The sequence below is a fragment of the Plodia interpunctella genome, chromosome Z (assembly GCF_027563975.2).
Source record: "Plodia interpunctella isolate USDA-ARS_2022_Savannah chromosome Z, ilPloInte3.2, whole genome shotgun sequence".
In the NCBI taxonomy this organism is placed as follows: Eukaryota; Metazoa; Arthropoda; class Insecta; order Lepidoptera; family Pyralidae; genus Plodia; species Plodia interpunctella.
In genome coordinates this window covers 8,210,472-8,224,236 of record NC_071324.2, presented here as the reverse complement: position 1 = coordinate 8,224,236, position 13,765 = coordinate 8,210,472, and the positions used below count along the sequence as shown (strand labels likewise).

The 13,765-nt window shown below is 34.1% G+C and overlaps 1 protein-coding gene across 4 annotated transcripts in view; it reads left to right on the top strand.

Annotated features, from left to right (window-relative positions):
• LOC128682920 (uncharacterized protein) overlaps window positions 1-13,765 on the top strand; it is a 130,319-nt gene that overhangs the window by 90,600 nt on the left and 25,954 nt on the right. Inside the window, exon 1 of one of the 4 annotated variants that reach the window (XM_053767961.1) lies at window positions 8,186-9,029. The exons of the other annotated variants lie outside the window; for them this stretch is intronic. Coding sequence (XP_053623936.1) covers window positions 8,349-9,029 — 681 coding nt within the window. The 5' untranslated portion in view covers window positions 8,186-8,348. Of the gene's footprint in view, window positions 1-8,185; window positions 9,030-13,765 lie in introns of those variants that run through there. 4 annotated transcript variants of the gene reach the window in all.

The window sequence follows — 13,765 nt, the reverse complement described above, 5'->3', positions numbered from 1 at the left end:
TATCTCTGATTTCAGTTCACGTTAGAAAAATATTTTTTATTCATCACATAAAAAATATTTATTATATGTACTCGTATTTATATTGTTAATTACTAACTTTACTAACTTAATCAAAACATTTACAAAAATATTTTTTTAATCTTTCAAAATACTTTAATTAATACACCCGTCACAGAACCAAATTAAAATTTAAAATAATTTACTGCATCAGTGATTTCATTTTCTGACAGTGATAATGCTAGCAAAATATGTATAAAATTACTGCTTCTTCAGAAATTCAGAAAACTTTAACTTTCCAAAAGTATACATGACTTGTGTTGTACTTATGCATAATAGTTTAAAATTGGTATCAAAAATAGAATAGATTAGAAATTCTTTCTATATATACCGTATATATAACGTTATACCCAGTCGGAAATATATATCAAGTACATAATTAATAGGACTTCATTTCGCAGTGTATCTCGTAGTTCTAATCACCCGCGCATTATAAATAAATTACGACAAGCTTCGAGTAAAATATACAATTTATAGTTGGAACTTATTTATCACATTGTTTCAGACAATACGTTACCTACACGTGTTATGTTTTTAAAATCCAGTTACGATCTGCTCTGGAATCAGGAATAGGACTATTCCTATTCCTGTCCTAACCTAACCAAAACTGTCCAGTTTTGGTTGAGTACCAACCTACCCCAAAATGTAAATTCGATACGCACCTACTTAAGGCTAACGATGATGTAACGACAGCATAACAAACAAAACAGCTGGTTTCACACTAACCCCGCCATTTATTCAGGCAGTTACAATACGTGATCGCTGGATATTTGGATCCAGGACATCTCATTCGTATTCCTTCCATGGCCGTGGCTTCGGGAAATTGTGCGTTTAACGTATCTAATGGCTAACGCTGTTTTCTTAACATGAGTACACGTAGTAAACACGTAGTATATATATATATATATATATATATATATATATATATATATATATACTGAGTGAGTGTTGCGTTGCGTTGCAAAATTATAAAAGTAGTTTAATTTTCATTAGCTTTATCAGCATTCAGTGTCAGAAAGAATTGTGTTATAGAAATCTGATTCCTGATTTTTTCATATCATCTAAAAATGCATTTGGCGCGTCATTGTTTTCCGCTTTTGGATTGGATTTAATCTAATTGGACGGTATTTCCATTTTTTTTGCATTGAGCCGTCAAAAATCGGAATTTGTTTGCTTTCAAATATATGTCTGTTATTCAATATTTTTTATATATTCAAACAAAATAAATTGTGACGAAATGTTGTTAGAATCGTTAAAACCTTGGTCATACAATAAATAAATACATCTTTTAATCTTTTTAAGGGTCATCTAATGTTCCTAGGTCTGCTTCTTCTTCGTTTCTTTTCCGAAATACACGTCAGGTTTTTTCAATGTTCAAAAAGACGTTTTTCACATATTTGGACATAGTTACAACTTTAGAAAAAAAACTGAGCGGAGATTACTTAAAGGGGTTTCAAAACCGATGGTGAAGACTTATACCTAGCAGTGGAACTATATAGGGGAATAAAAAAGTAAACGCTCACAAGTATTTATAGGCGTGATTACCGGCTTCACCTTATAAATTTTTAACATTTCAATTAATTGGAATTCAGACTAAGCTCCAAATCGCTATCAGTATCAATCGCGACGGCGCTCTAATGAACCAATCCCAAAACTTTGAAAAACTCAAATCTTCGGATTAAGCGTTTAGGAATTTTAAATAAATTTTTCCAAACGTTTAATTGGAAAAATATATTCATGCGTCAAATTGAAATTCCGAAAATATTAAGTTCATAATTTAATAAGCGCAGTTAGGTAGGTAAATTTAATTTTTGATGATGACTATCGTGACTAATAAAAGATGGACAGACTCAACGGTCCTCTCTTAGCTCTAACTTTGTATTGTGAAACCCACTGTGAAATAAATACGTATATAGCCCACATTGGGTCGTGTAATTGTTATTTTGTATAAGTTGGTATATTAGCATTATGCCTTCATAATACAATGCAAAAATAACATTTCTGTAGCTGTGCGGGGATTTATTTCAGCTGATTGATTTTGTTAGTCTTCATTAAAACTATATAAAATATTAATTTATTTTTACTTATATTTCTCGATTCAAGAAAATTTATTCCCTAACATGAATTATCACAACTCTTCCGGAGTTGTGACATAGTATCGAGTTTGTCTGGTAGCAGTCGCCACGTGCTATGAAGATAACAGTAGGTAACTCGTAAAGCGCCGCCCATAAAGCGCAGCCGGCAGCGGCATATACCCGGCATAAAAAAACCCTTTTAGGGCAAGACCCTGCTAAGTATAGAGACGTGAACATTGAACGTGTGAAAAAATACAAAATTATTTTGCTGAAAATATGTTTTAGCTTTTGATGCATCGGCAGGGAAACTAATAATTGCGTGTGGTTCTGATTTTTATTGTCGGTACAGGTAAAATATACAATACTTATTCCATCAATTGTAAAAAACAAACCTAGGTACCTACGTTAGAATGCGTAACCACCATTTGTAAAAGTAGGCTACAAACTCTTAAAGCTACTCAAGGAACAGTTTACTACAAGATTCTAAACTCGTTAAAAATTTTCCTTTCCGCGATCTACAATTTCGTGTTAATGAGTTAACGAAAGGCAAAAAGCGAATGGGTGAATGTCACGACAGTTTGAACGCAGCGTGTAACGTTTCATTAGTGTCCGACTTTTTTTGAATAGAGAATATATATTTTTTAATTAAACATTTACAAAATTAACATTTTACTAGTACTTATTTACCTGTACAATAAGTATATTGACCGAGCGAGCGAAGCAAGCGAGGTCTACTTGGGCAATGGCAATTTTACTTGGGCAAAAATAATTTCTTTTTTATGTATTTACGTATGTATAAATATATGTATGTTTGTACCACGATAACTTTCGAACCGTTGGTCCGATTTTGATGACATTTAAAATGTATGTATGTAGGCCAATAGAGTTTTTAAATTTCTGGGGCAATGACATCGGTGAAGCAGACACACAGTTACAGTTTTTTGTATTGTGTGGTCCAATTTAATAAACACTATGACAGCACGCGGCGGAATTAAACGCTCGTGAAATTCACCCGAATAATGACGACGTTAAACAAAGCAAAACCAAAACGCGGAATTACGAATCGAAATTCCGTATTTCTTTGTTTACCGGGTCCGGAGAAGCCGTTCGTTTGCTTAATCCTTTGAAAAGCTTTCCCATATTCTTGTATAACCTGTTCAATGGCTAACCCAATCCAATGACTATTCCATATGGTGAGGCTAACCCTTTCAAAGGATTTCCTATATGATATGGCTAACTCTTTCGAAGGGGTAACCCGTTCGTTATAGCGCTTACCCTGGCTTTCCCCTTGAATGCCTGCGGGGGTGAGGGGTATAGTTTTCATCACACTCCGCTCCTGCGCAAATTTGCGTAACTCCGGGTGTGAACAGCCTAAAAGACACGAAACGACACATTGAATCGTGTAAATAATAACGCACCGCTTTACCGCACGCGCTTAGTAGGTATTTGTTGTGCATTACAATTTATTCAAATTAAGACCAATGGCCTGAGCTTAAAGCTTAATTAGTCTGCTATCTGAACGGGTAACCCCTTCGTATGACTTAAAAGAAAGGGTTTTTTAGTCGTTGATAAAGCGCTTACCAAAGCAAATTAAACGGGTTACAGAACCGAACGGCTTTCGAAAGCAACCCCATTCCAAAACCTCTTCAAAACCCGTCAAATTCCAACTAGTAGTTATTGTGTGATGTTAGAACAAATATACTAACATTCTAAAAAAAATTAAATGGTTCTAAGCAACGTATCGCGATGAAAACTATACCACATTTTAACTAAGAACATATTTTCTATATATAGTAATTCATATAGTAATAAATATATTTTATTAGTCAAATTATCATCTTCTGTATATATATACTATAATAAATGTAATATATACATATTACATTTATTTGTACGTTATATTTGTCTGTACAATTAAATTTGTCTAATAATTTTGACCCCTTACCGAAAATTATTCGGCCACGCCAACGAACTCGCAGGCATCAGCTAGTCAATACATAGAATAAAACACTAGAAAAAATCCTGTACATTGAATATATTAACATAAAAACAAAATTAGGCGATAGAGTTATGACTCTAAACAGAGAAAAAATTTGAAAAAAAAAACTGTCTGTTGGTCTGTCTGTATGTAGACGCTAATCTTAGGAACTACTGGACGGATTTGAATGAAACTTAACGAAACTAGGAAATATGGAAATGACGTCTTAATAAAAGTTGTTCAGCCAGATGAGCATTTCCTGTTAATGTATAAATATCGAAGATGTGGAACACCTGATCATAGGTCATCAGCTGAACATCATAGGTCTATCTGCCTATGATGGTACAGCTGAACTATAGGGAATATAGAAATGACGACTTAACAAAAATTGTTAAAAAAAATCTGATGAGCATTTTCTGTAGAGGTATAGAAATCGCAGATCTGGAACACCTGATGTCACAATGAAGAGTCACAATGGTCCAGAAAACTATAGGAAATATATATTTCAGTCGTATGAGCATCTTCTGCATAGGTATCGTTATGCTTTGTCTGTACAGTTAAATTTCTCTAATAATTTTGACTCCTTACCAAATATTGTTCGGCCACGCGATCGAAGTTACGGGCATCAGCTAGTTGATTACTAAAACTTCAAACATCCTAAGAGTAACCTCCTCTCATTCATAACTTACGTCCAATTTTTCCGAAAAGTCTGAAGTTTGATCTCCCAGAAAATACATGGTTCAGAAAATAATTTTGAATTATGTATTTTCTGGGAGATTATAGAAAAAATACTGTTTCAATCTATCACTGAAAACAACCTTACCTAAGCTTGTTAAAAATTTGATTACCATCTTTGCACGACTGCCTAAAAAAATTTGTGTTCATAATATTCAAAGTTCAGGTGATATTGAATTACAATTTACTCGAGTTTGGTTTCTCTTCTGTCTGTGCCCTATAATCAGAAGCGACTATTTACCAAACCTGTGCCAAATCATTTTTTGTCACAGTTCACATTTATTTCATCTGAGTAAGTATAACAATAAAGTACAGAGATCAAAGCCCCCATTAATTTTGATCGTTACCCACACAAATATTGTGACGACAATAACTCGTTTCGTAATGATGGTACCGCTTGTGATCTGATGGATTTATGCATGATATTTCTAAAAATGTTGTTAATATACAAGTAACCGGTGTTATATGTATATTGTTTAGACATGATCCAATGTCTTATAGGATGGAAGTAAAGCGTTATTGGTTGGTAAGGAGTACGTATTGGTATATGGACTCGTATAATAATAATATAGTAATAACTAGATATCATCAATAGTAATGTTATATCCCTACTAATATTATAAAGAGAAAAGATTTGTATTTTTGCTTTTTCGTTTGTAGTGAATAAACTTAAAAACAACTTCTAGGCCGATTTTGTATGAGATAGGCTGAACCTTCAGTCTTTCCCGAGTGTACCCGGCACAGACCTATATTTATTTAAGTATGTGAACCTCTGCCATGTGGGATGCCAACTTTTTTTTACGAAATCCAAACTGAAAGTACTTTTAGATGCATTTTTTCACTGATAACGAATGTATATTGTACACGTAAATAACCCGATTTTGAAAAAAAAAGAAAAGCAATTTTGTTGTGTCTTTTTTAAACAACAAAATATTATGTACATTAATACATATAATAAGATAATAAGCATCTCGAAAGAGTTATGTGTTCGGCATTTGTAACACAAACTAGGTAATATAATGTATCTAACATAAATAACAGACACCGACTACACTACTATATTAATGTATGAGAGTGTAACAACGGGCTCCGCACTGAGTTGTCAGCTGTAGATTGTAATAGTTTGAAAATATTATAGCGACAGTACCTATATGCAGGAGTTATTGTGTGTAAAGTAGAGAGTGAATAGCGCTTGTTTCAATAACATCCATTTTAACCCCCGATTCATTCAAAGGGGTTATAAATTTGACGTGTCTATGATATATGTGGCATCGTAGCATCCATACTAATGAACCGATTTTGAACTAGTGTTTTGTATAAAAGGTGAAACTATATGCTTGAAGGTATGCGATGTCCCCACCAGGTGGGTCAATTAGGAAAACGTATAATTCTTTGGTATATAACAAAGAATGATAATTAATCCTCTGCTTGCAGACTCCCAGTTCAGTCAGACTCCAGGAAGAAACGAGATGAATAATATCAATGTATGTTAATTGATTACATAAATTTAATTGCGCAAGTCTCCTTATGTTTCAGAGAAATTGTTATGTTTATACTAAGTACGAGGAAAACAAGAAATGAAGTCGTGGTTGAAAATAATTTGTTCTTTTTTCTAATAAATGAACAAACAATGCCGGTGTAGGATGTTTTAATCGAGATGATGTCTATTAGCTAATAGCCATTGATTATCGGTCTGTTTATTGGAATGCTCTAAATCTGTCAGCGACGCGCGTCGGCCGGCGCACAAAATTCGATCTCACGTTGACTGGAAGTAAAGAATAGTGCAGATTTTATTAGATTTCCGTCGTTGTGCTATCCATACTAATATTATATATACAAACGACTGTCTAACACGGCTGTCACGATTTTTATGAATTTTTGAATAGAATATTTAGTGCCCGAGTATTATAAGTAGACAAATGAAGGAGTAACATAGATACTACATACTTCGTAATGTATATTTTAACAAATTAGGGACACGAATAGAGTTTGATTATTTTTCAATAAATCATTGCATATCCAGACGAGGTCAGAAATAACATAAAAATATATAAGTTAGTCAAAGGCCAAGTGCCTACCTGATATTTAGCACAATTATTTTTATATATTCACATGCTTAGCTGATCGCATTCTATCGCCGTTAATGAAAGATTTACTAACACTATGCCAACTCCTTTTTATAGACCATATAAATCTTCCATTCCACAAGCTACTCGACTTTTATAATCAATTACAGTCGCCGATCACTCGCTCAAAAGCCATAAATATTCAAGGAGTAACAGAGTTGTTTGCGTTAAGCCATCGTTTGCGGCACATTTTTCATTAAGACTATTGATTGCTACCATATCTGATTAATACGTTTGTTCATTGATACTGCGAGTTGTAATAAATTTATTATTTTCTTATATGTATAACTATTTGAAGGAAATGGAAAGACATTCTGTGCTTGATTGGCTAATCAGGCTGCAACCTATTCGCGAAATTCAGTGGGCACTCAGATTGTACTATTGTACCTACGTGTTGTTACATAGTATAACTGATAGAGACAATCAATTGCTATTATGAATATATATTGAACTAGAATAGTTCGGAGTTAAGTTTAGTGTCGTAGCTTTCAATTCAAATTGTTCTGATCCCTTATTCGTATAAGATACATCAATATCATAATTTTTCTAGGGCGGTGGTCAGGACTCTTGATCAATCATTGAAGACACTTATCCAATAGTTGTGACAGCGTAATAAACAAAATATGTGTATACAAACTTGGTAATCCTGTCCAGGAACATGTTCTTGTTTTTCGTGACCTTATTCCATTAAATAATATAATGATATATCAGATTAGGATTTCTTCCAAAGTAATTGTATTATTTTCTATTGGTAGTAAATTCTTTAGATTCGAAATAACGTGCAAAATATTATTTTGTAGCTTTCGTAAACTACATTTACATCGTTCACTGCTGCAAATGACTGTAATAAACTTTATACAGTAAATGTACATTTACACTACTCAACTTATTCTATTTCATCATTATGTTAACATTGCACACCTCAATTGGCTTGTAGGTATACAATGGCTTTCAGTTTCCAACTTTCGATTGATCAATGAATAACTTCTGGATGCGTCGCATTTTTAGTCATACCCATAGATAAATATTTGTTTTATCTATTGCTGTACCTATTTAACTTTACCGTAAAGCTTTCGTCTCTGTGCCAGCTTTATGATGTGTTTTTTTTCTGGATATACTTACTTATCATTTCTTACACCTTGTGGGGCTTTCTGTAGGAATATGAATAGGTATACTGTTTGTATGCGAATGTTTATTTGCGGTAGCAGAAGCGACGCGCGTCGCACGCGCCTGCCGTCCATGCCGTCGCCACTTCAGTTGTTTCGTAGCGAGCAGTGCGCCTGCGCGTATGCGTGGCCCAATTTTGTGCAAATGGTGAACTCGTAAAGTAGAATATAGATAGTACTTCATGTACATTTTCAATACAAATCAATAAAAATGTCTAATCGTCGAGAAAATAGTATAAAACTGAGGAAGAACGATCACCTCTTGAAGAATTTGCCAAGTGAAGTGTTATTGAAAGCCCGCAGTACCTTGGTTTCTCTCAGCGGTGCGCTGAAACCAAAACATGAGCAACAACAACGGCCAAAGCTTACGAAACAGGAATCCAAAGATAGGACTCACGAAAGATTAAAGAACAGTCAATCGGAACCAGAATTTAGTGATCTAAGAAAGAACAAACATAGAAGTCGTATTGATAATTCCAGTCGAGATTATATTGTAGAAACAAGACCCAGACCGCTATCTGTTGGAGCCACAAAACGATACGAGATAGAACCTGATGATTTCCGTAACGATAGTTTTCCAAAGGAGCTTTCGCCTTTGCGTCAAAGACAGTACGAATCATCGGAAGAAATATGTACAGTACAATCGCGGCTAATCATACCGGTAAACGACAGGCTTGGTAGTCAAGATATCCAGGTGCATGACTCTTCTGACAGACCTCGGAAAAAGTTGTCATTCCGTGAACCAGAAATAGACAGTAGTAGTACCGCCACCCTGGGACGATCCCATAAACTTATGGGCGTGAATAGTTTGACAAGGAGACCCAACAGAGTTTCATTGCGATCTGACGCTCATACTTCGAGTGTCGAAGGCGGTCTAGATTCTGATTTAGAGGTATGTTTGACATTATTTTATCGTTAATAAGTTAATAAGTTTTGTTTTATCTCTCAAGTAATAATGGTTAATATATTAAAAAAATCCCGCTAAGTATTTCGTGATGCCCTAATGGAGTAGTACATTTTATTATTTATTGTTTGTAGCTTTGAAACTTATAAATATTCGTTCTTGTACTCAGAAAAAATAAATAATTGTTCAGATTTCTTTTTTATCATTCAACATTTTACATTAAAATTTTAGATTTATCATCTATCTAGTGTGTGAAGAGAAGGCAATGGTAAACAAATCTATTAACATTGGCAAGTTGGTCGTGAGTGTTTCATTCCACGTAATGACTACGACTATCAGCCTTGACGAGATCTATCGCCACGCCAATAAAACTAAATATTGTTGATATTTATTTTGACTGGAGTGGCGCCCTGATGCGGAAGACTTTTTATAAATTCTACGAGTATAACATTTTGAAAGCGTGACATATCTGCGTTTTATTTCGCGGGTAGACATAAAAAACTATAGACTTCGACATCGAAGTACAGCATTTCCTGTCTACGCGCGTATTTTTTAATACTTTTTTCTTTTTTGTTTGAGTAAAATGAAAATGAAAAATATGAAGAAATATTTAATAGAGTGCTAATGTTTTTATCACTCACTGTTTGCGGTTTTACAACGCCCAATATATTAGAACTAAATATTTTTTTCTTTGCCATTTGTATAAAGTGCGCACGCCAGCCCGTCGTTTTCCGTTTTCTTTTCCTTCATTTCGCGTCGCCTTACGTCAAAAGCAATATACTTCCGTCAACGGCATCATTTATTATTTAGAAAACTTTGTTAAACCTGATCGTTTGTGTGAGATATTTTGGAACCATAGACGTTGACGTGTGAATTACCTACGTTGTTTCCTAGTATTATGGGACTTAAGTGGAAATTAATTTGTAACACATTACATACACTTTAAAACAACTATTATGCCTTTATATTAGTACTTCTATTCAAGTTGTTTTATGTTCAAACAACCCCTTCCTCTATATTAGTTTATAATATAGTAATTTTTGCCAACGACTACGCCTGCATTTATATTTGACGGGAATATTATGTTTTTTCCGGGAATACCAGTCCTAACTTAATAATTTTACATGCATGTAGTTACAAAGTAAGGAAAAGACATATAGTGCATCACGGAGAATATAACTATATCTGAGGAAAATTCTCGCGGGCACAGCCACCGGCAAAATGAGATAAAAAGCCAAACTGACTAGGTACTAATAACCTGCAAAATTTGAACCCGTTCTATAAATTGGTAAAAACAGCATTACCCTATTTGATGCTATGTAATAATATTTGTTTAATTTGATTCCGCTTAATATCTAAATCTTTGATATTGTTTATCTGGAATGGTCAAAACTCTATTTCGTACATCACTCATAAATAGCAACCACTCGTCTATTCGATGTATTCGTGATAAACCCAAATATTCATCCAATTTATCTTTCAACACTTCAAATAGTAAACACTGTATAGTTTTAAACCTTTTCTGTGAATTGAAAATACTAAGACTTCTCCCGTATGATGTGTAAATAAAAATCCTTTTAAAGATTTTAGCAGAAAACGTGTGTGCTTGACGACATTTATACGACTGTACGATTGCGACGCTTTGAGTATACACGGTGACAGTACGCGTCAACATATTATCCACCGCGTGGTTGTCGCCCTGAATTGTTCAAGCCAAGCGTGGATTGCTCTTCGAGATAATTCCACGACAATTCCAGTCTTCGAGACTTGCAACTATTATATTCGATCAAACGTCATTCTATTTCGTAGCTCAGATAGGACGCCGCCGCCGTCGTGAATTTTAGTTTCCAGACCCAGACACGCGACAAAATAGAATCCTTAGTTTCTTTTACCTCGTAGTAGTGATAGATTAAAAATAGATTCTGACGTGATAGATGAGGTGGCCAAAAAATTATGATCGACAATAAAGGTCATTGTCTCGGTCTGACCGAATTTATTGAGGTAGTTGGGCTGCAAATTTTAAAACGTGTGTTGTTTCATTTTGATTTTTGAAATGGAGATTTTTCAATAAAAGGGAAGAATTTGGATAATCTATTTTTTACCTATACTTTTATTTATGCCTTAAATGTAGCTATTAAGTACAATAACAACCTGCACAGAGTTACATGATTTCAACATTGTTGTTTCACTTCATGTCGCCGATCAATCCGTCCACAAAGAGATCATTCAGGCTAATCATTCAATTTCCTGAATACCAATATAATAGATGAACGTTCGAAGTCCGCTTTGTCGAATAATGGCGCAGAGGTGGTAAAATGAATAAGTTTGACATTGATCGATGGCCACCCCCGGAACGCTGCAAAGGGATGTTTTCTAAATGTCTATCAATTTATTAACTCTTTTCCTTACAACACAAAATATTATATACAGGGCCCGACTTGTTCCATCTTACATGGCGATAAAAGTTTTTGTATATTTTTTTATTTATTTATATATTTATTTGTTTGTTGAATTTGCTAGCGGTGATAATGCACAATCAAAATAAGATAGGTAAGTACGCTTTTACTTTACAAAAAAAGTCTTCTTTTTGTGATTACTGCGTACAAAATGATAGAAAAATTGTCTAAGTGACTCGATTCATTGGATTTTATTGTACTCTCCAGCTAAAAGGTTTACACTAAACACGTTACGTTTAGGTATTTAATGAGGGTTACTAAACGAGATGTTGGAAAGTATACCAAAAATGATAATTAAGTAAATTTTTCGCATGCCCTTGGTCGTACATTAGTTGTTGCCAGAAATTTCGCAGTTTACAAAGTTTTGGAATCGTTACAAAGTATAGAAATATAAATATAAGATTTAAAATATATGTATTCAATTCCTATCGAATTTTGTAGGCGAATTTTGAGCAGGTTGAACTGTATAACTGTTTTAAAAAAATGTTACACATTATTTAAGGTGACATTTTGGCCCAAATCCCAGAGTTTATGACGACATAAACCAAAATATGTACGTAACCAGTAAATAAATCTTGTCGTACCTCATTTTGACTTATATGTTTTTTAATTTACATACTTATTTATTGACTGAAACAACATTTTACTTCCCTTCATCCTTTGATGTAATTACTAGGTAATGATATACATATATTTTATTTCATACTAGTTTTTGCCCGCGGCTTCGCCCGCGTGAATTTCATAACAAAATCTCAGTAATTTTTTTATCGCGTACTCTGTAAGATTGGTATACATATATGATTCGAATTCGCATTTTTTCACATCTTTAGTTCAATTTTCTGTTTCCCGCTGCGAGTCTCGTCCCGCAAACTTGTCCAATCCCGCTTCCTGCTATGTAATGTAAAGTAGATATCCCGTACCGTTTCTTACATATTGTGCCATCATGCTTTTTGTAATGTGTCCCGTCCTATTTCCCACTACGTGTCTCCTTCCCATTTCCCGTCTACTCACACTCCCGCTTTCTGCAACGCATGCCGTTTCCATTTGCACGTTTTCCGTCCCGGTTTTTTATTAACCATAAACGTAAATTAAACATTTTTTGTATTTACTATTACTGTTATTTAATACAAAAAGTAAGTTTGCCAATTTTCAGTTTTTTTGTCTTGAAAATTGTATTAAGTCCCATACAATCTTACACCCCCCTTATAAAGGGGATGAGGGTTAATTTTCAGAAAAATCTGAAACACGTATTCATTACTTTGTTGTAAACAACCAAAATCCAAATTTTCCAGTCAATAACTTCAACGGTGCAACGGTCACGAACTTTCATATTTATAGTTTTTCACCTCGTTCACCTCCTTCGGAATAGAATTTCCAAAAATCTTCTCTTAGTGCTCACCTACCTGCTAAATTTCAGCTTCCCGCCCAGCAGTTTCGGGTGTACGTTGTCTGTCAGTCAGTCACTCAGTAACGGAAGAGTTTTATACTGATATATTGATACCTATTGCGCCCATTATATCTATAACAGACTTTAATCGATAAAAACAATTTGTTTATATTCTGTTTAAACCTTTTTACAAAATTTTAAAGTAAAACGGCTCCGTGGATTTCATCATCATTTTCCGAGATGAAATGTCTATAAGATGTTAATGTTAACCAGGGATCCCGAGGCATTTTTTATTGAACCTGATTATTTACCGGGATGAAATGTATCTAAGATGTTAACCCGGTATATATGGTACCTACATACCAAATTTCAAGCAAATCGATCCAGTAGATTTCGAGTGATGCGCGTTCAGACAGACAGACAGACAAAAATTTCCAAAAGTATATTTTCGTCATCTATATCAGTAACTAAGTATATTCCATGAAGAATTTAAAAAATACCCAATGTACAAATTTGGCTTTTCTTCAATTTTATTATATGTATTAATAATATAATTATATTTATCATCCGAATAAACTAGTTATAAGTTGAATTCTAAGTTTTTTATTGTCCATTTCCCGTAATTGCACGTCCTCACGTGTTGTATGAAAATAACATATAAAGAATTATGTAAACATAAACCTGAATTTTTATGACGTTGCTATAGTCCCGCAAGATTGCTGGAGTGATCTGGAGTTCCGTAAACAATGATCATTAATTAACGTTATTGTCGTCGAATTAGTGTCTCGAACCCAGAAGTTGTGTCCGTCGATGTAGGAATATCTTGTAGATCTCTGGCTGCGGTCCAAGGTTGCGGAATCCGATGGGTTATTCATGACGAG